This window comes from Gopherus flavomarginatus, chromosome 2 (assembly GCF_025201925.1).
Source record: "Gopherus flavomarginatus isolate rGopFla2 chromosome 2, rGopFla2.mat.asm, whole genome shotgun sequence".
In the NCBI taxonomy this organism is placed as follows: domain Eukaryota; kingdom Metazoa; phylum Chordata; order Testudines; family Testudinidae; genus Gopherus; species Gopherus flavomarginatus.
The window spans coordinates 102,136,022-102,159,788 of record NC_066618.1 but is presented as its reverse complement, the minus strand read 5'-3'; the positions used below and the strand labels follow the sequence as shown (position 1 = coordinate 102,159,788).

General features: G+C 40.4%; 1 protein-coding gene and 1 long non-coding RNA gene across 2 annotated transcripts in view; one reads left to right on the top strand and one right to left on the bottom strand.

The window, feature by feature from the left end:
• The window catches only part of LOC127043773 (uncharacterized), a 489,959-nt gene that overhangs the window by 141,832 nt on the left and 324,360 nt on the right, over positions 1-23,767 (top strand). The gene's annotated exons all lie outside the window — the stretch shown is intronic.
• CUL1 (cullin 1) overlaps positions 1-23,767 on the bottom strand; it is a 95,254-nt gene that overhangs the window by 38,930 nt on the left and 32,557 nt on the right. Inside the window, exons 3-6 of the mRNA XM_050937695.1 lie at positions 11,350-11,524; positions 6,713-6,880; positions 4,152-4,202; positions 3,487-3,577 (exon numbers count right to left, since the gene is read on the bottom strand). Of these exons, the coding sequence (XP_050793652.1) occupies positions 3,487-3,577; positions 4,152-4,202; positions 6,713-6,880; positions 11,350-11,524 (485 nt within the window). The remainder of the gene's footprint in view (positions 1-3,486; positions 3,578-4,151; positions 4,203-6,712; positions 6,881-11,349; positions 11,525-23,767) is intronic.

Genomic DNA, 23,767 nt, shown 5'->3' with positions numbered 1-23,767 from the left:
GTTTCCTTGGGAGCTGGTGTGAGGACAGGGATTCCCCCCTTGAACCTTCTCTGATTCTGTCCACCAGACAATAGTCTAAAATTTTGGGGGGAACAATCATCTACCATTTACGTTGCCCTTCTCTGGTGAGTACATGGAGAGAAGCCAGGCTTGTAGGCAGCAAAGATGAAGCCTGGTGAACAGCGTCAAGTATGTGCATATGGCCATCTGACCGAGGAGGGAAATGCAAGTTTTGATTATGTTCTGGGTCTGACAGTGACCTGATGAATCAGAGTACTCAAGGCCTGAAACTTCTTGAGAGGTAGATTCATTTTTGCTGTAGTCAAGTCCAACATCTGGCCTATAAAATTTATGAACCCCAGGGGTGTTAATGTGAATTTTTTTGTGATTGATGTGGACACCCAGGGAAGTCAGAAAGTTGAGTACAACAATGGTTGCCCACTGGACTTTCCTTGTAGGAACTTCCCATCAGAAGCCAATCGTTGAGGTAAGGGAAGAGTGCAAATCCCTCTCTTCTCATCCAAGCTGCCATGACTGAAAAAAACCTTTGTAAAGCTCTGAGTGCTGAAGCTAGACCAAAGTGGGAGGACTCTGAATTGGTAATGCTTGTGATCAGAGAGGAACCTGTGGAAACTCCTGTGGGGTGGGTAGAGGATTATATGAAAATATGCATCTTTCATGTTGAAAACTGAGAACCATGTTTCCTCTAACAAGGGAATTATTGATGCCAAGGATATCACATAGAATTTTAGTTTTTGAATGAACCTGTTCAGCTGTGTCATACTGAGAACTGGCCTCCATCTCCCATTCTTCTTGGGAATCAAGTAAGGTGAAAAAAATCCCTTCTTTTGATGTTGAGGTTGTCATAAACAGATAGCTAAGGGTTAATGTCTCTTCCACCTGAAGCACCTGACCAGAGGACCAATCAGGAAACCGGATTTTTTCAACTCTGGGTGGAGGGAAGTTTGTGTCTGAGTCTTTTGTCTGTCTGCCTGCTTTCTCTGAGCTTTGGAGAAGCAGTTTCTACTTTCTAGTCTTCTGTTTCTAAGTGTAAGGACAAAGAGATCAGATAGTAAGTTATATGGTTTCTTTTCTTTGGTATTTGCATAAATATAAGTGCTGGAGTGCTTTGATTTGTATTCTTTTTGAATAAGGCTGTTTATTCAATATTCTTTTAAGCAATTGACCCTGTATTGTATCATCTTAATACAGAGAGACCATTGGTATGTATTTTTCTCTTTCTTTTTATATAAAGCTTTCTTTTAAGACCTGTTGAAGTTTTCTTTACTTCAGGGAAATTGAGTCTGTACTCACCAGGGAATTGGTGGGAGGAAGAAATCGGGGAGATCTGTGTGTTGGATTGCTAGCCTGATTTTGCATTCCCTCTGGGGAATAGGAAAGTACTTTTGTTTCCAGGACTGGGAACAGAGAGGGGGGAAGGGAAAAAGGATTATTTCTCTTTGTTGTGAGACTCAAGGGATTTGGGTCTTGGGGTCCCCAGGGAAGGTTTTCAGGGGGACCAGAGTGCCCCAAAACACTCTAATTTTTTGGGTGGTGGCAGCAGGTACCAGGTCCAAGCTGGTAACTAAGCTTGGAGGTTTTCATGCTAACCCCCATATTTTGGACGCTAAGGTCCAAATCTGGGACTAAGGTTATGATAGAGGTGGAACCCTTTCTATGGCTCCCTTGGAGAGAATGGAGTTCACCTCTTGATGCACAATCACCTCATGACACTAGTCATTGAAAAGGAATCGGGAAGGAGGTTTGTGAGTTGGAGGTACCAGAAACTCTATCAAATAGCAACCACAAACAAATTCTAATACCATTTGACTGTAGTTAGGGGATAACTACAATTTTTTTGGCAAATTGAGTAAGGCAACCTCTGAATATCAGTGGAGGGGAATGAAGTGACATCAGTAACGGGACGCAGGTCCTGACAGCCTCATCAAGAGAAACTCTTTGCTTGGAAAGGTGGATCCCTTCTCTCCAATGGGACTGATGTTATCAATGGTTACGCACCAAGGCTGGCAGGTGGGATGGAAGAACAACTTTGCCATGTTCGGATAATGTCTTCCTCTGGTGTAACGGCGTCCCGGATTAGAGATGGTCCTTAATAGGAGGGGTGAATGCAGATAGGAAAAAGCAAACAAGTCCTCCAGGGAGACCCAGGTCTCTGATAACCCTTTGGTACAAGGAGTCTCCATTGACAGAGCTGTCTGAACTGGAGCCTTCTTCCTCACCATGGTGGTCAGGCCTCCTTTGGGGCCATGCTGCGACAAATACTGCATCAGCTCTAGAAATGGATGGCATCACCAGGAACTGTTTATCCTGAGCCTTCACAATCAGAGTCAATGTTAGAACCCATTGGATCTGTACCGCCTTCTCCTGCAGAGAAGATTTATTTGAGACTAAAGCCTGAGTGCCTGTGCTTACTAGCCCTCCCATCTTTGATGGGGTTGTTTTAGACAAAGATGGCTTGTCCTTAAGTCTGTGAGAGTGCCCTTGGGTTCTCATGTGAAGCCTTCTGCCTAGGCTTAACAGTCTTAGCCTCCCTTCCCAAACTTGTGCTCAGAAGGGCACTGCCCACCTGGTGAGACTGAGGTATGGGAGCAGAGAATGGTCCCCAGTCTGAATCTGATTTGGGCTTCGCTGACTTCTACGTAAGATGTCTTCTGAGTCTCAGTCCCAATCTTTACAAATTCTGTGGCAAAAAGAGCATCAGATGCTGCATTTGGCAGAAACATGAGCCTCACCCACGCAATACATGTAGCATTGATGATCACTTCTCTGAAAAGGAGCAAAGGCAAGAAACACAATTTCTGAACTCTGGGCATAATCCCAGACTTCTCAGGAGGAAAAATATCCTTGTGTGTGGAAGAAAATGGGGAAAAAAAACCCGCTATTTAACTCTGCTATGTAGACTATTCCTTGAAGACTAAGTACATAAAATATCTTACAGTAATGACAGTAAAAAAAGGAGCTGAGGATGAGGAAGATTCTGACTCAGACCATACAGCGGTAAGAAGGAACTGGAGAGGTGTCACCATGCACCACCCTTTTATACCCTCGGTTCAGACCATAACAAGAGCTACAGCACATGGGCAGGCCAAGGGACACTGCTTGCAAAAAATTCCAGAGTGAAACATGTTTCGCATGCATATCCCAAGAGTGGAATACATAGGGACCATCACTTGAAGAAGAACATCTACTGCAAGCTCAGAGTTCTGATTATTCCCAGCTACGAATTTTTGCCTCTCAAAACAGAAAAGGTTGCATTATTTTGTTGTAGAGGCATATATTGTCTGCCACTTCCCCCCATTCTCAGACAGAACAACAGTTAAAAATTTTACATGGCAAATTACACTACTAAAAGTTTCTTCTACTGCAAAAATCTTCTTAATCAGTTATGGTAAAAATGTTGCTTCAGGGCTCTGGTGGGAGATTTTCCAAGTGGCTACAAGTAAATCTTAAGGAAAATTCATTTACCATAGGATTGTACGACTCCACTGATCAGCCTGGTGTTGATGGTTTCACCATTTCTTTCCTTTTCTATCAGTTTCAACACAGCATTTGTTACCTTTGAAATACAGATTAAAAATGAGTCAACATACACTAAAACCAACCACTTGTTCAATAAATACGGTAACGAATCAGGCATGAACTTCCACGCTCAAGACAATCCAAACTCTTGAAAAAGAAATAAGACAATGCGCTAATCTTAACACCAAACAGAATTCCCACAAACATCACTGAAAGTTGTACACATCAGTAACTTACTATATTCTAGCTAACGAACCGCAAAGAAATATAAAAGCGTCTGTTTGTGCCTTTACTGTTTCTCTATAACATATAAGCAACCTCTAATCTTTGGTTTAATAAATTCTGCTTGTTTACATTTGAAATGTATAGTAGAACCTTGCCAATCCATGCTTTGCTAAACCATATGCCTGTAACATGCACACAAAATTTACAGTCTCTCCCCATCCCTCATATGTAATAGATGACGCAGCTGACGTTCCATATTACTAAAAATTCATTGAAGGAGAAGCAGAAGGCTTTTTTCTTCCCTTTTGCAGTTCACCTTGGAATAGTTATTTGTGACATTTTAATATCAACCTTGCGAAATAATGCAGTATTCATAAAATATGTACCTGCTTATTTAACGGCCTGAACAAACAGTCCCTCCAGGTCACCAAGGCAAGCTAAGATTGGGGAAGGGAGAAGAAGAGAGGAAGGAGTTATATATACACAGGATAATCCTTTATGAAAACTGAAATATTGTATTATGATAAACAGTTATTTATTTTTAAGAAGCTTTCTGTTATGGCAGGCAAGTCTCAGCTAAGCTATCTCAGGAAAAACTTACGTGTTTTACAACGATCCCCACACTCTAAGTGATAAGATAATATTTTTGAACTCCTGTTTTCCTCTTCCCCCAGAGAGGAATAGGATTGTCCAGTACTTACCTTGACAATACACTCCACTCTGATTAAAAAATTTTAAAAATGGGTTTTCCTGTGACAGGCTGATGTACGGACTTTGAATTTGAATGGTCAGAGAAGGACCAGCTAGAAGATGAATACTCAGTAAAGACACCCGCCTAAACTGTTTTTATCGTCCTGCCTAAAGCAGAGTTATTTTCATAGTGCAATAAAATATATACTAAGCAGAAACTAAAATTAAAAGATTCCTTTACAATATAACAATCTACACTCACAAATCAGTACCACAGAGTTCAAATGAGAGGGAGAATATCATCACTGTTAGACCTGACAGTTTAGACTGGTTTTCAGAAGTAATACATAGGAAAGGTAGGGTGCCTAGAACATATTTATTGAGAGGCTGTTTCAAATACAAGGAGTGAAATGGAAGAGGATTTGTAGACTGCACCCTAACAGCATCCCAATGAAAGAGGGCATAGGGCTCATTAGTATCGGTAATGAGTTTCAGCTGGCCTGATAATTGTACCCCAACTCACTAATGACATAACCTATATCTAGATGGTGTCACATAAGATATCAATAGAAACCTAGTCATATGGTGATATGTACGGAGGACACACTCAGCATTACAAACATACTGGAACGTATGTAATCGAAGAGTGAGGCAGAGCTGAAGTTACCTCAACCTAGAAAAAGGAATGCCGTTCTGTCACCTTGAAGGTTTTCCAAGGTACATTAGCTACATTAAGAGAAAACGTGAATGCAATTTACACAGAAGGTAAACAGGATCATCAAGCCAACAAGGGGAGGATATATCCACTCAACATCACAGCAGGGGTAGAAAATTGCAGAACAGATCAATCTGCATTTTAGCAAACACCAATGGGGGAAGAAACGAGCACAAAACCTTCCTTTGTCACGAGATTCCACATCCCTTTCTTCACAGCTTAAATTAACTTACTGGGGAGGGGGAGAGGAGAATCCATTTCAAAGATGCACTAGACTATAAAAAAAGAGGGCCAAAGAACCCCAAGTTATGTTTCACCTAAGACAACAAAAGAACCAAGCACTCTGGAGGAAATCCTGACCCAGGGGGTGGCCAGCCATCCGACAGGAAGGTAGATTGGTAAGGAAACTACCATGAACAAAGGCTGTAGCTTGGTTTTGTTAAATCTCAGCCCTTAGAAAGTGTTTTTCACTGTTATTTTCTTGTAACCATTTCTAACTCTATCCTTTTTTACTTGACTCACTTCAAATCCTGTCTCCTTTTGTTAATAAGCTTGTCTTACTTTTAATCTAAGTCAACCCACTGCTGTGTTTCATTTAAAGTGAATATTAACTCTAGTTAATGTGGCAAGCTGCTGGGTATTGAATCTTTAAAGGCACAAAAGAACGGTCTAGGAGAGGGCTAGATATCGCAGAGCCCACAATTTTGGGAAATTTGGGACTGGAGGGTTTTAGGGTCATCTAGAACATGGCAGCGGTATAACAAGAAGGCTGCTGGAATCAGAGCTGCTTAACACAGAGACACTCAGTGCATGCTTATATGTTGGCTGGAAGCACCCAGACAACAGAGCTACAGCAGCACAGCATTTTGAGGCACTCAGGGTTATAGGGCAGGAAGTGACAACCCTTCAGTCGTCTGGATTGCTCCCCAGAACATGCACAGACAGAAGTTAGAAGAATACACAATCAGGAAAGAGGTTTAGATGGAATACAGCCCATTAGACAGGAAAATAAAAGGAGAGCTGATCAGGATGCTATCACAAATAGTTTTCAAAGTAAAAAAAAAATTCAATTTTTGTGGAAGATGAAAATTAAGTGAAAGGAGAGAAGAGGAAAATATGATTAAAATAGCATTAAATGATAATTTTTGCAGCAGCATATTAAAAATTGTATGAAAGAGGTATGTCCAGAAAAAAAAAATTACCAACAATACTGATGACTGTCCCCACCAGAACACAGAACAACATTTTGGAGGCAGGAAGAGTAAGGAAGTGAATTTTGGAGGTTATATAAAATAATATGATTTAGCTTATCTAGACATGGAGAAGGAAAAAAGGTATCATATAAGCTTGCAAATCTGCGAAATACTGGTGAGCCTCATACAAATATAGTTTTAAAGAATGATTTCTGTGAAGAGAAAGCAGATGCCTGGTGCAGTAGGCTAGGAACACAGTAGGGATATAGTTATATTTCCATCAGAATGTTTCAATTAAAAGTTAAAACCAATAAAATAACTTAAAGAAAATGCTGTTTAAAATGCTTACTGAGTAGATTTCGTATATTCCTTTACGACCCTCATCACATTCACGACGAACCCAATGTCGATTGAGGTAGGCACAAATCCCATTCAGAACTTTGCTTGAAAACCTATAATCTTCCCACTGTTGAGTGTAAAATTTCAGCACACTCTCATCCATCAAGTCTTCACCATCCTGAAACAGGGAAAATCCACCAATACTGTAGACTGCTTATTTTTTAATATACAGTATAATGCTATGCAGAGACAAAAGTAATCATCTACTGTAAATCAAAACCCATGACATGCGCTGCTGCTTCCAGTAAGATTTCTACTATAGCAACAGGTATGGCTGCACATAGGAAACAAAGTATTACTAAATCCATTCTTATCTTGATAGTGGCCTGGCAAAATGTTAAGAGTTATGGGTTAGATATCTAGTAAAAATGCTTGAGACCCATCTACTCTACAGCCTCCACCATTACTACCACTTGGGGTCCTGCAACAGTGTAAAGGTCATGTGCTAAATTTCTAAGGCTTGGTCTACACTTGGGGGAGAACTGATCCAAGTTACACAACTTCACCTACGTTGACATACTTAGATCTACTTACCGCAGTGTCTTCACTACGGTGAGTCGACTCTGCCTGTACCTCTCACCGAGCTGGAGTACACGAGTAGACGGGAGAGCACTCGGTGATCGATTCATCGTGTCTAGACTAGACGCGATAAATCGATCCCTGCTGGACCAATCGCTGCCCGCCGATCAGGCCAGTAGTGAAGACATGCCCTTAGTATAGCTGCTGCCCAAGAATCAAGAGTGAATACTGTCACTCTCTCCTTGGCACCCCCGCACATAGCAGCAGTTAAAGTTGCTACCTGGGCAGAGATAAGGCATCACACCTGGCTCTTACTGCAGCATTGAAGTCTGGGATGGAAGTCTGGGATGTAAGAAAAATGTTACAGGATACAGGAGAAGATAAAATATCTTTCCCGGCTAGACCAACAAGCAGCCCTTTTTCTTTTTGCAGTAGGGTTAATATTGAGGTTAGCTATTAGCTAAACAAAATTCAGCTACATGCACAGCAATTTAAAAAGTTACACAGTGCGAGAAAGCAGCAAAGAATCCTGTGGCACCTTATAGACTAACAGACGTTTTGAAGCATGAGCTTTCATGGGTGAATACCCACTTCGTCAGATGCACGTAGTGGAAATTTCCAGGGGCAGGAATATATATGCAGGCAAGCTAGAGATAACGAGGTTAGTTCAATCAGGGAGGATGAGGCCCTGTTCTAGCAGTTGAGGTGTGAAAACCAAGGGAGGAGAAACTGGTTTTGTAATTGGTAAGCCATTCACAGTCTTTGTTTAATCCTGAGCTGATGGTGTCAAATTTGCAGATGAACTGAAGCTCAGCAGTTTCTCTTTGAAGTCTGGTCCTGAAGTTTTTTGCTGCAGGATGGCCACCTTAAGGTCTGCTATAGTGGGGCCATTAGTCTATAAGGTGCCACAGGATTCTTTGCTGCTTTTACATATCCAGACTAACATGGCTACCCCTCTGATACTTGACACCATGCAAGGCACTGCATTCAGCCGTATGGAGTGGAAATCCATCAACCTCATGAAGAAACTTGCACAAATACAGACAGATATCTTCCTTTCCAAATGCAAACTGATGGACATCATACCAAATGGATTAAAGGTAAAAAATCCACTGCTATCTACATACTACACAGACCACAATGAGAGATTATGCCATACTCTATCAAAGAAACTGAGGAACCACCTGATCAGCATCCTATACAGCAAACAGGAAAACATCAAAAAAAGAGCTCTCCAACCTGGAGACTCTCATGAATAACCAAACTTCCATACAAATGGACTTCACTAAAATAAGACAGGAGATCTATATTACTCACTTCACCTCTCTACAAAGGAAAAAGGACTGTAAGCTGTCTAAACTCCTACCTGCCTCATGGGGCCACAACCGTGGTACCCCAATCCACCCAGCAACATCGTCAATCTATCGAACTACACACTCAGCCCAGAAGAAAAGTCTGTCCTATCTCGGGGACTCTCTTTCTGCCCTGCTACCCCCACCAACATGATACAGTTCTGTGGCAATCTGGAAGCCTACTTTCGCCGTCTCAGACTCAAAGAATACTTTCAGGACAACACTGAACAGCGCACTGATACACAGGTACCCTCCCACCAACAGCACAAGAAGAAGAACTCCACATGGACTCCTTCTGAGGGTCGAAATGACAGTCTGGACCTATACATTGAATGCTTCCGCCGACGTGCACAGGCAGAAATTGTGGAAAAACATCGTTTGCCTCATAACCTAAGTCGTGCAGAACACAATGCCATCGCACAGCCTCAGAAACCACCCAGACATTATCATCAAAGAGGCTGATAAAGGAGGTGCTGTTGTCATCATGAACAGGTCTGACTACCAAAAGGAGGCTGCCAGACAACTCTCCAACACCAAATTCTACAGACCACTTCCCTCAGACCCCACTGAGGAATACACTAAGAAACTGCAACATCTACTCAGGACACTCCCTACACTAACACCGGAACAAATCAACATACCCTTAGAGCCCCGACCAGGGTTATTCTACTACCACCCAAGATCCACAAACCCGGAAATCCTGGACGCCCCATCATCTCGGGCATTGGCACTCTCACTGAAGAACTATCTGGATATGTGGACTCTCTACTCAGACCCTATGCCACCAGCAGTCCCAGCTATCTCCGTGACACCACTGATTTCCTGAGGAAACTACAATGCATTGGTGACCTTCCAGAAAACACCATCCTAGCCACCAGGGATGTAGAGGCTCTTTACACGAACATCCCACACATAGATGGAATACAAGCTGTCAGGAACAGTATCCCTGATGATGCCACAGCACAACTGGCTGCTGAGCTCTGTGCCTTTATTCTCACACACAATTATTTCAAATTTGATGACAATATATATCTCCATATCAGTGGCACCGCTATGGGCACCCGCATGGCCCCACAATATGCCAATATTTTTATGGCCGACCTGGAACAACGCTTCCTCAGCTCTCGTCCACTCACGCCCCTTCTCTACCTATGCTACATTGATGACATCTTCATCATCTGGACTCATGGGAAGGAGACTCTGGAAAAACTCCACCACGATTTCAACAGCTTCCACCCCACCATCAACCTCAGCCTGGACCAATCTACATGGGAGGTCCACTTCCTAAACACCACAGTGCCAGTAAGTGATGGTCACATTACCACCACCCTATACCGAAAACCTACCGACCGCTATGCCTACCTTCATGCCTCCAGCTTCCATCCCGGGCACATCACACCATCCATTGTCTACAGCCAAGCTCTGAGGTACAACCACATCTGCTCTAACCCTGCAGACAGAGACCAACACCTACAAAATCTCCACCAAGCATTCTCAAAACTACAATACCCGCACGAGGAAATAAAGAAACAGATCAACAGAGCCAGACGTGTACCCAGAAGCCTCCTACTGCAAGACAAACCCAAGAAAGAAACCAACAGGACTCCAGTGGCCATCCCATACAGTCCCCAGCTAAAACCTCTCCAACGCATCATCAGGGATCTACAACTCATCCTGGACAACGATCCCACATTTTCACAGGCCTTGGGTGGCAGGCCAGTCCTCGCCCACAGCCAACCTGAAACATATTCTCACCAGTAACTGCACACCGCACCATAGGAACTCTAGCTCAGGAACCAATCCATGCAACAAACCGCGATACCAACTCTGCACACATAGCTACACCAGCGACACCATTACAGGACCTAACCAGATCAGCCACACCATCACTGGTTCATTCACCTGCACGTCCACCAATGTCATATACGCCATCATATGCCAGCAATGCCCCTCTGCTATGTACATCGGCCAAACTGGACAGTCGCTACGGAAAAGGATAAACGGACACAAATCAGATATTAGGAATGGCAATATACAAAAACCTGTAGAAGAACACTTCAACCTCCCTGGCCACATTATAGCAGACCTTAAGGTGGCCATCCTGCAGCAAAAAAACTTCAGGACCAGACTTCAAAGAGAAACTGCTGAGCTTCAGTTCATCTGCAAATTTGACACCATCAGCTCAGGATTAAACAAAGACGGTGAATGGCTTGCCAATTACAAAACCAGTTTCTCCTCCCTTGGTTTTCACACCTCAACTGCTAGAACAGGGCCTCATCATCCCTGATTGAACTACCTCATTATCTCTAGCTTGCCTGCAGATATATACCTGTCCCTGGAAATTTCCACTACATGCATCTGACGAAGTGGGTATTCACCCACGAAAGCTCATGCTTCAAAACGTCTGTTAGTCTATAAGATGCCACAGGATTCTTTGCTGCTTTTACAGATCCAGACTAACACAGCTAACCCTCTGATACTTGACAGTGCGAGAAGTTGTGTTTATTTCACAGTGACTGACTTGTGTACAAGGTAAAAAGTCAAAAGGTTAACGAAACAATTAAGATATTAAATGTCATGATTTTCTAAAAATTTGATCACTTGACAGTTCTATTTGCAAAGGTTTTAGATATTTTTAGTTTTACTGTACTATTTTGACTCCAATTCACATGAGTTTAATGTAATTATTCATTGAGTTGACATGATGCCGCCTTACCTTAAGGAGATTTGTCAAGTAGTTCTTCAGAAATTCTTTAAGTCGTTTGTACAGTTCTAAGCCAACAAACTGAGCTCCTCCAGGTGTCTGGCCTTTTTTAGATTTAGAAGGAGGTACTCCCGCTCCTCGTGCTTGATTAGACTGGTGTACGCTAGTACAGTAGTTATAAACATGACTGATAGAAAAGTTAAGGAATATCTATGTGCGTATGACAAATATTCTATGCTAATTCTAGGAGTTCCATTTGAACATCTCAAAGAGTTTATAAACAATGATTTAGCCTGCCTGCGAGGATTACCTGTGGTGTCAGTAAGTAGTATCCGCATGTTGCAAACGGGAAAAGTGAAGGAAAGAGATTAAGTTATTTGTCCAAAGCATCTCAGTTTGTACTGGAACTGAAAACAGAACACCACATTTCTGACTGAATTAATGTAGTAACAATTATCAAAAGCTGAGGAAAAACAAACAAGTGAGCATGCAAACACACAGGGGGAAGAAGAAATATGGGAATCAGTTATGCAGAAAGAGACCCAGTATCACTAATGGACAGCAAAGTACATATTTGTTTGCAATGTGATGTGATTAAATAAAAGGCAAAGCAATTTTGGCTGCAAACAGTCATCAAGTCATGGAGCAGTGTGGTAATAATTCCACTAAAGCTTTAGTTTGACCAAACACAGAAAACTGCATTTAGTTCTGAATGCCACATTCCCAGGAGAAATTCTAATGTTTAAGTCTTCCCAAGGAATCAGTGGAAATCCCATTGCTCAGGATACATCAAACTAGAGGAGACAAAACTAGGAAGTGTCCTTTACAAAACTGCTTTCCTGTGATTGGGAAATGGATTAGATGACCTAATAGTCTTTATTTTTAATTTGTAAGACCACCACTCCAGGTCTATGCTTTTCCCACTAGGCCAGGATTCTTCGATAAAAAACAAGCACACCTCAAAACTAATTTTGCTGAGAGTATGCTTGTGTTTTGATTTTTAACCCTCCCTCTAGAAAGGCTAGCACAATAAAAGGAAATTGGTGAGCAAAATTAAATATCAATAGAATTAGATAACCCAGCATACACTGTGCACTAGAGTCACTATGGACAGATTTGTAACCTCAAACTTTAATCACAATCAGAATCTCTGAAAGATAGCAAATACTGCCATCCACATTTTTTTTTAATGTAAAGCTGTCTTAATATTAAGTGATGCAGATTCTTAAAACTAGTTATCAGCTTAATCAAGAAAGTATTTGACACTTCAGTAAACACAAAGGCTCAAGGTCGTTATGATTACCTTGTTTCCCTCCAGTTTATTTTCTCATTTTCTTATGCATCCCCACTTGTATGTTTAAAAAATAATCTACTGATACCCCAAGTATACAATCCTCTTCGCTTAAATTTTACCCTTTTTGGAAATGTATGCCATGTGTTTATTCCCATGCATTACCCCTACCTCAGTGCCAAATAGGACTTCCTATAAAAATCCTAAAAAAGTTAACATAAAAAACTGAATTAATGCTAAAGTGATGGCAGCTTCATTCCCTGCACCAGTCTTTGATTTCCTGGACACTATCAGTTCATGAAGGTATAAGATCAGAACTAGTGTCTTTTTCTAGAAAAGATTAAGCTGCCCTTCAACCTAGTTTATCCAGAAGTTCTGGGATCTTACTGATCTGTAACTCAATTCAAGGATCTCTATTTAAGATGTGATTAATAGTACTATCTGCAATATAACATTACACTGTCAGCCAAATGCTATATAGTCAGCTTTCCAAGTAAACCTGGTATAGAATTCTCTCCCACTTATGCTTTAGTCATACAAGTTATTGGGCTCATTACAAGGATAAATGGGTAAACTTTAATGGTCTGTGATTTACAGGAGGTCAGACTGAAGGATCTAGTGATCCCTTCTAGGCTTAAACTCTAGAATCCACTTAGATGATATGCTTAAACTTGGCTTCTATAGAGATGATCATTTGAGAGAGCTGATGCAGATTAGTACAGTTAATCTCTTTCCTTCAATCACATTTTTACTTAAATTCTCATTATTTACTACGTTATCCATCACTCATTATTATGCTGCAATTAGCTGTAAATAAGTTTCATTTTCCATAATAAAGTACTTTGAGTTTATGGGACACAAATAAAATGTATTTTCTTAGCTTATGGCATTCAGCAGAACAGACCCAGTTCACAGTTGGCTTTTCCTTTTCAGCTTTGTATAGAGAACGGAATCACTGCAATTTACAATAGTCCAATGGAATTGTAAACTTTTAACGGTAGCTTGTGTTCACACTAGCCATTCTGTTTTGGTTGAACCATGCCCATTTAGCATTTCCTCCAGCAACTGCAACAACAAGCATACAGTCCCCATAGCTGGAATCGGAGAGATGCAACGTAGTTGGGAGAAGTGCTGTACTACATTTAAAATACGTGCATCATCAATGGAGTATTTCCCTACATAATTTTCTTTTACAGATCCCAATCTCTATCTGGCTAGGATTCTTTTGTCAACAAACGGAGAGAGCATACACATCTTTTTCCACTTCTGGGGATATAAAAATAGGTATATGTTCTGCTGACTAATCAAAAGAAATTCTATGGTAAGATATTAACTAGAGATTTCTTTAATTTGAAATGTATAAAAAATGATGCTAATTTGAATAGGGAGTCTGGATTGGCATAGAGAATCTCAAAGAAAAAAAAGGATCAGGTATGGCACACATCTCGTTTTTTTTTAAACCTCCTACATGCTAGTCAAGATTCTTAGGTCCTTGCAAAACAGCATTCCATTTGCCATAGGATTAGTATCTCAATAGCCTGCAGAGGCTTCTTTTGAATACTGCATTCACTGAAACCTGGATGTCAACCCCGTGATGCTTGGAAAGGTGTAGGTTATGTGCAAGTAGCAACTTCACAGATTACCAGCAAATACATCCACTTCCTCTGTCCTCAGAGAGGCCAGCTATCTCATTCAGTAGACCTTGAATGCTCCCTAGAACTTCATTAGAGAGACTTATTTCATAGTGGGAAAGACGTTGTTGTATTTGATTAGACAAGGGTAACTAGCCTGCTGTTATCTTTCTTATGGCCTCTCCCCCCAAAAAACATTATGTTTTTCTAAGATGCTGAGCTTCCCTCACTATTTGTACTTGGGTTAGGACAAAAAAACGACAGGGTTATGCTCTGATTTTTGTGCAAGGGCACTACTAGTAAGAAGTGTGGCACTGTTTTGACCACAGCGTTGCCCGGAGGCAACTCCAAGGTAGGGCATGATGTTCTCCAATTAGCACAGCCAAACTTATGGAAAGCAAAAACAAGACTCAGAGATAAATGTAATGGTGATGTCCCTCCTGACAGCTTAAATAATGATTTGGTAAGGGCATTCCGATTCAAATTTACTTTAATGAAGAAATGGGTGGTTTGAGGACAGGCCTTTGGGCTCAATTTAGCAAACATCTCAGTATGACTGGAGATGTTCCCAAAAGTTGTATGGTCTACATCAGTGGTCACCAACCCATCAATCCTGGAGTCTCGACACATTGATCACCATCTTCGGGCCACTAAAAGTCCAGCAGCACAGGGGCTCAGGCAGGCTGCCTGCCTATCGTGGCCCCATACCGCTCCCAGAGGTGGCTGGCTGCTGGCACATCTGTGGCCCCTGGAGGAAGGCGGAGGATGAGGTGCCTCCGCACACTGCCTCTGCGCCCAGCACTGTCCCCACAGCTCCCATTGGCTGGCAACCAGCCAATGGGAGCTGTGGGGGCAGGTGAAGGCAGTACATGGAGACCTGGTGACCCTCTTTCCTCCCCAGGGGCCGTAGAGATGTGCCAGCAGCCAGCCGCCTCTGGGAGCAGCATGGGGCCATGGCAGGCAGGCAGCCTGCCTGAGCTCCTCTGCACCGCCGACTGGGAGCCGCCTCTGGTAAGTGCTGCCCGGCCAGAGCCTGCACTTCGCACCCACTTCTGCATAGACCCTGCACCTCATCCCACACCCCAACCCCCTGCCCCAGCCCCCTAGTGCACTCAAATTCCCCCCCACAGCCCACAGCCCTCCCCCTCTCCTGCATCCCAACACTCTGCACCGGCCTGGGGCCCTCTCCTGCACCCAAGCTCCCTCCCAGAGCTTGCACCCCACACTCCTGCACCCCAACACCCTGCCCCTAGCCCCCTCCCACACTCTGAACCCCTTGGTCCCAGCCCAGAGCCTGCACCCCTCCGAACCTCCTCAGCCAAGCCCCACCCCATCCCAATGAAAGTGAGTGTGGAGGCGAACAAGGGACAGAGGGAGTGGAGTGAGCGGGGTGGGGCCTCAAGGAAGGAGCAAGATAGATCCTGGGTTGATCTTAAGTTCAAAAAGTGATCTTGAGAAAATGGTTGGAGACCGCTGGTCTACATGGTACTGAAAGGCTGCAAACTGCAGCAAAGTTAAGTTTCAATGAACTGGCACTCATTCCTATGCCCCAACCATTCAGCAAAAATTCCACAATATTCAGAATGTAATACAGCATAGCATCAAACCTCTATTTTCACATTATATAATGAATACCTTCCAAATTCTTGCATACTAAAACCAAATAAATTAATTCTTTGAATTAATCAAGGTTGAAAGGACCTTTTCAAAAAAAGGACTCTCTCTACTAAACTTGCCATATCAACAGCCATGCTGTAAGCCTGAAGTGGACAGACTGTACTTCTGTCACTAGGAGATGGAATTGAGGCTTCACTAGGTCCAGGAAGCTAGGGTACTCACAGCAAGTCTGGTGAGTTCAGAATGAAGTTTCTTGTGGGCATGGCTTTCTTTTGGAGAACTTCCTCATCAGGGGTGTTATTTCAGAAAAATGGGGAGGGGTTTGGCTGGAATGGAGTAGTACATGTTTGTGAGAAAGCTGTGCCAGCAAGTAGATTGTGATATGTGATTATTTTATATCCTGAAAAGTGGGAGGTAGGAGGTGGCAAAGAGTGGAAGACACAATAGAGAATACAGACCTATGAAAAGTCAGGGGAAGGGGGCGGGGGAACTGCCTCCCTGTCCCAGGGCAAATGATAAGAACAGCCATACTGGGTGAGACCAAAGGCCCATCTAGACAGTATTCTGTCTTCTGACAGTGGCCAAGCCAGCTATTGATGGACCTATGCTCCATGAACTTGGCTCTTTTTTGAATCCTGTTAATAGTCTTGGCTTTCACAACATCCTTTGGGAAGGAGTTCCACAGGCTGACTGTGAGTTGTGTGAAAAATGATGCTCTTGTTGCCCTCTATGTGCCAGAATAAGAACACATATAGCAGTTTAAAGTTCCACTCAATAAACAGAGCATCTATTCTCCCAAAGACTGGATCCCTGAATGCGCTGAAATAACCCTGTCTTCCTATTGATCTTGATGACAATCTGCAGTTCCCCAAGTCTAGTGTACTGCAGACATCTTGTGGTTGAGTTCCCATGACCCTGGACCAAGTGGTGTTCAACCCAGGATGAACAGCCACATGTGGGAGTTTGTCCCTTTACTTCCTATGATTCCTTGCCTATAAACTCTGGTTGCATTGTCCGACAGCACCCAGAAGGACTTGATGACAAGATTGTGTACAATGGAGAGCCGAGTGAGTTTTGCCTTCATTTTGAGGTGGTCAATTAACTACTACCTCTTTGTGGTCCCTTTGCTATAGATCATCCCAACAGGTTCAATTTTTGTATTCAGAACTGAACACTGGGAGGTTGCCCCCCCCCGTCAGGTTCCTGTGATCCAGCCTCCACCATAGGGCCAGCAGCTGGAGAATCATCAATACAGTCCTTGGATACCAATTCCACACTGAAACAGCAATTTCTTCTGCTCTTATTGGTAACTAGGCCCCAAGGACTACCTCCAAGCTCAGTGCTATGGATAAAACCTATAAGCAATCCTATATAGATGCTGAGGTCACAGAAGGACTGATCCCAACACTGTAAGCCTGCCCTGTGTTGACTCTGCTGTGTTCACTATCCAACTAGGCTTCCAGGAGGACCAAGTGTTGAGAAAGATAGGAATCATAGAATATCACAGAAGATCTTTTCTCTGCTAGTGATCCAACTCCCGGCTCTCCAAAAAGGAGCACAACCTGCTGACGGTCTCTCACCAGCCAATCATCTAAATAGGAGTGCATTTGCAGTCCTTTCTTGAGGCCTCAAAGGTCCTCAAGAACTATTTAGCATTGCTGAGAGTTCTTGGCAAATTATCCCTAAGTTTAGTTATTTCTGCAAACAGAAAGGAAGCAAGGTTTAATTCTCACACAGAAACCAACTGGCGTCATTTATTTACTTACATGAAAGTGTGCAATTGACAAAGACATGCTAGCAAACAATAAGACGGACATTCACTGAACAAATCTCAAGCATGCACATAATGGAAGTCTTCTACATAGTCAAATTTTGGTATTCTTCCAGCTTGACTTTTGTATAAATCAAACCACAAATTACAGCATTTACTTCTGTTGTGTGGTCAATCAGAAAGTATTCCTGTACATAAAATGACCTTCCGTATGTTCCACATGTAAAAATAATACTGCTCTCATGCTGTTGATGTTTACACTCTGTGCCTTCATATGCTATAGCCAGCCACTGACAGAAAGACTGATGTATTCAAAACAAACTCTGAAATGCTGCATGTGTAATCAATCTGTAATTCTGAAACAAAGTACATCACACAGTCCAAAAATCAAAAGGAGAGTTCTATAAAAAGAATTCTTGCCTTAGAGAAAGTAAAACCTAGTTTCATAACAGCAGCATACTTCAGAAGTCATGTGTGTATCCAAATGGCTATTAGGAAATATTAAAATCTCACTGGAATGTTTTTGCAATTTTATATAGTCATTTACAAATCAAGCTGAGAGGACAAATAATTATTCAGAGGGTATTCTGTCCCAATATGCAGAGGAGTGTAATTTTACTTCTTTCCCGAGCTAATTGTCCAGCTATTAAACATCAGGACCTGATCCAATAATCTGATGAGTATCTACTAAGAGGTGCTAGTTGCCCTGAATTTCTATTACTTTCAAGACATACACAGCACTTTGCAGAATTAGAACCTAATGTAAGTTATTTCTAAACTGATCCTGCTATTAAGTGATACTAACTTTAAAATTAAGGCCAAAAAAAAAAAAGTATGGGGGAAAATGAAGCCATAATACAGTCTCCTGATGCTCTTCAAAGGTTTAAGATTCAAGAGACAAAAATCTCTGAGCTCTCTTTCCCTTTCTTGTAAATTGTGATACACAATCACCAGAACTGGCCAATAGCCAGTTTATAATTCAACTTCAACATATGCATCCTAAAAGTTGCTTGTCTCTTTGCAACGCTTCCGAAAAAACCTTGACTACTCATCTAAAGCTCATCTGTGCAGAACACAGAGTTGTCTCAGGGGCCAGCCACAGTGTGTGGAACAAACATGCACACTCACCACCTACTGCTCAAATTCGAGGCACACTTCTTCAACCTGGCCTTCTCCAATATAAACACATAGCAGCATGTATATATTAAAAAACGGACCCAACCCCTCCCCTACTCCCACCCCACACTACCCTGCACACACCATTCTCCCCCTGGAGAGAGTAAGAACAAGCCACATGTGACAGATGTTAGTCATGTCACTCAATGTACTACTGGAAGGCACTCAGATACTACACAAATGAGGGCAGCATAAAAACTTATATAAAATCAAAAATTAATTGCATGTTTTTATAATGAAACTGATTATTGAAGAAGTTGCCTTGAGCGACATAACCAAACTAAGTGGGAAGGTTCTTCAAAGTTAAGTAGAGAAGAACCTCAGAATTATGAACACCTTGAGAATGGAAGTTGTTTGTAACTCTGAACAAAACGTCATGGTTGTTCTTTCAAAAGCTTACACCTGAACCCTGACTTAATACAGCTTTGAAACTTTACTATGCAGAAGAAAAATGCTGCTTTCCCTTTATTTTTTTTAGTAGTTTGCATTTAACACAGTACTGTACTTGCTTTTTATTTTTTTAGGGGAGACGAGGGGGAGGCACGTCTGCTGCTGCTGCCTGACTGCATGCTTCTAGTTCCAAATGAAGTGTGTGGTTGACTAGTCAGTTTGTAACTCTGGTGTTTGTAACTCTGAGATTCTACTATAGTATGCTACAAGGATAACAACAAAACTGTCTAAATAGGGTTTTTCTATTCATTACTTATAATCTCCTTTATATATGCTGATTCTGGGCATCAACTTTGCTACTTTCTATGATCCAACAAGCTGGGTTAATCTCTTTATCATACTGAACTGGCCCACAGGAATAACTCAAGTTAGTTATCATTTATGTGTTTACTGTTAATATTTCACTCAGGGAAATGATAAGCATAAAATAATTGAGGAAAAGTACATAAACCACTTCACTTTAAAAGAAAGTGCTTGGGAAGTTACAGAAATAGAGTAATTTGCATTGTGTTAAATGTAGGGCTGGATGGACTTTTTTAAACATAATTTTTCTGACAAAAATGCAGATGTGGGTAAATTTAAACATTTTGTAAGTCTGTGTTGAATTCACAGAATTGATTTAATTGGGAAAAAAGCCTTACATTTAAAAAAAAAGTTGAAACTTTTCAAAATAAAAGTTTGACTTCAAATTTTTCACATTGTTTTTCATTTCTAAAATGTTTTTCAATTTTTTTTAATTTTATTTTACTTTTAAAAAATTAACACAAACTCAAAATCCAAACAATGTTTTTATATTTTTCAATTTGCTAGAAAGTTTTAATATTTTTAGCTTAACCCAAGATGAGTTTTCTTCCCTGATTTTTCAGAACTGCTAGCAAATCAAGAATAGCTCTAGTTAAATGGATTTCCAAAAAAAAAATGCAGTTTATTGCATTTAATACAACACAGAATATTAGAGAAAAACCTGTTAATGTTTCAGATCAAATATGACACAAAGATTAAGTTTTGTAATACAACCAAATAAAGCTTTTTCAAAAACTAAGACGAATGGAAACGCTTACATGATTTTTCTAACCCTCTCATAAATCAATAGTTGTAGGAATTTTGGTCAAATTTTCCAAAGTTAAAAACTTGTCAAATTAATTCACTATCAGGCAGAGTGTTTACAAGACTGCAGCACAATTTCAAAACAGTAACATGAGCTTCTAGAAAAAATATATTTCAGACCCTTCTAGGTAGCTCTTATATACCCAGGCACTGTTATGCAACCGCTCTCCATAATTTTTTTTTTTTAAATATTTCCCATCTATAACTATGTCGGGATAGATTTCCATAAGACTGACAAAATATTTACCTTTAATCATGTAAAGTACTATATAAAAGCATTGTAGACATATTCCTAGTTTACATGGGAAGAGATGAAGCAGTTCGCAAAGGGACTTGTTTAGAGAGTCAGTGGCAGAATTCAGATTAGATTTTAGCCATTCCTGACAACAAAGGTTGTTCAGGAGCAACTATACATATGTATATTGGCGAAAGAACACATTTGTCTATAATGTGAACTTCAACTGTTTAAATGCACGTCTGAATTCCATAGAAAGAAAAGCAAAACAAGCTACCCTAAATCTACCAAATAAATTCCAGTGGCCCTACTCACAGCATAAATCTCAGATTTCCTTGCACTCCCAAACTCCCCTTTGCAATTATGGTAACAGACTACAACAAATAAATTATAACTACACATACATATACATAAAAACGTATTAAATTTTAGGCGTGTAAATCCACACATTATAAAAATTCTATAGTAATAGAATGCTATATCTGGAAACGTACAGGATATCTTAGGAGTTAGGATACCTTAGTTATGATTCCCAAAGCAATTTTAACTTGCGTGCCTTATGTAAGTGTAATATTTAGTTGCCACATCCATTTACAAACACACACAGGAGATACAGAATATTTCTTACTATATCTGTAAGGGAGCAAGTTACCATAAGAACCATAACTCAGATTTCTTGAATCCATGCATTTAAAAGTTCCAGCATCAACGCTCCAATAGCTGTGATAAATATGAGAGTCAAATGAGAAAAAAAGTGACTCATCATGCACAATGCAGTTATTTCAAACTGAAGAGATCCAAATGCCAGAGTTACCATATAGTCATATCTATATGTCCAAGGCTGTTTATTGAAGTTACTGTACAAGGGAAAATGTTTATTTTATATATGTATATTTCATCATCAGATGCAACATTTTCCCCCCACACACAAATGTATAGGGTTTTATTTCAACCTGAAGGGCTCCTTATATGCATATGCTGACACACATTCAGAGATGTTGTGAAACATCATATACTGCCCACAAACAGCATGGATGGTGATGGGTAATGGATACTGCACTGATGTCCCCAGTATGTTCCCAAACTACTTGACAGGAAAGTGGAGGGCTGCCTTGCAATAGTGCTGAACGAGAGGCAGACAAATGCCAGGTATTAAAAACTGCCTTACTGAATCCCTTAGTGTACTATCAATGCAGTGAGGGCACAGTCAATTCAGCTAATGTGCCAGATATGGGGAGAGGACATACTTTAAGTTTAAAAAGTGCTCCACCTATATTCTACCAGATTATACCGAAAGTTTGACTTTTGTCAAGAGCAGTGGATCCATCATAGAACTGTCTTGTTAACTCCTTCACTAGCATTGTACTTCAGATTGTTTGCAGACAGAAATCTCTATTATGTAAACAGTATAGGATCAATAGCCAAATAAAAAATAAGCCTCATTTCTGGAATGACTGGAGAATACAGACAACTGAAGCAGCAAGTGATCTTAACTTGAAATATTAAGACCAAACAAACAAATAAAAAAACCAACTAACACAGCGTGTCACAGAGCAGAAACAGAGGGTATGCAGTAGTAATCATTGTCTACTTAGCCAAATGCTTTTCAAGACTTTTAAAGTTTGCATTACGTAGTGGTCAGAAGTATCCCAATGGAGGCCTCTGTGCAGCTGTCTTTGGTTAAGATAGAAATGCCTGCGGCCTAAATAGCAAGAGCGAGCCTGAATTTGTACCACACCTGAACATTTGCTTGGGCAGTCCTCCTACTGATATTGTAGGAAAAGCCAATCTGCCAAAAAATTTAAATAAATAAATAAATAAATAAATAAATAAATAAATAATACAAAACAAATACACCTTACCATGTTTTTACATTTTAATTTATAAAAAAGTTATTTTAAGTCTATAAACTGTAAATACACTGTATTTAACTGTTATTTTAGTTCACAATGATAGGTAGATGTGTTTGTTTACAGCTGGTATTGTAGTTAAAGCAATTACATTTAACAGAAGAATACTAGAGAAGAAGTCTAATTTTGCCCACAGATACGCTAATATTTAGCTCTAACAGAGGTCAAAGAAAGTGATAAGAAAAACAATTTCAAGGAATAAAGCAGAAAATGGTTGAACAAAAATTTTAATCCCAGTAAAACAAATTTACAAATAAGGAAAAGATTATGCAGTAGATAATGAGGTATAACAAAACAAGATCTTTAGTAATGCTCCTAAATTTAAATATTAAAATAGAATACCCGGGAAATCCTTGTTAAAAGTAATTAGTGAATTTTTAATCAGAACACTTTAGTGTAACAAACAGCTTCTGGAGTATCGGGCTTATTGGAACAATGCTTATGCAAATTTCACATCACCCTAAATTTGGACAGTTCCCTTTAATGTACATTTCACATAGAAATTAATTTCATGGAATACTGACTAACCAAATGTTTTGGATGTTCTTATGAGATGGATAACTTGTTTTTTCGTTTGTTTGCTTTTTAAACTAAAGGACATGAGTTTTTTAAATGCCAGTATCAACACAAATGGCACTTACCTGATAGAATATTTTACAGATTGTGCACTTCCCATTTCTCCCCAGAACAAATGAAAAAGGTTAAAACATGTTCTACCTGAATGAGTAGAATTGTTATTTATTACAAATGCATTGCTTTTGAAGTGTTTAAACAGTATAGATTTTAAAGATATAAAGTAGCCAGATTTTGTTTAAAAAATTAGAACTATACAATATGATTGCTCTGACTGGTTTAAGAATAAGTGGATTAGACAGTTCCTTGAGAACAAGGATCATCAGATTACGTTTTACAAACGAAGATGGTAAAGTGCTGCAGGCAAATGGAAGATTGAGAGGCTATTCCACAAGATTTATGGCAGAGTATGCAGAAATTGAAGAATCACAATTTTGAAGAAAAGAAAACATACGAATGTTTTTACCCAAAGTAAAATGCACACTTACGGTGGAACTCCAAAAAGAAATTTTTGATATTTCTATTCATCAGACAATTTACTGACAGTCATTTATGCTTTCATCCTGTGTTTGGAGCAGACAGAATAGAGAGGTTAGCAAAATAATACTTATTACTACTACTGTATATGGTGTAGTAATTATGGCAGTGTATTAGCTCTCTATTTTGAAG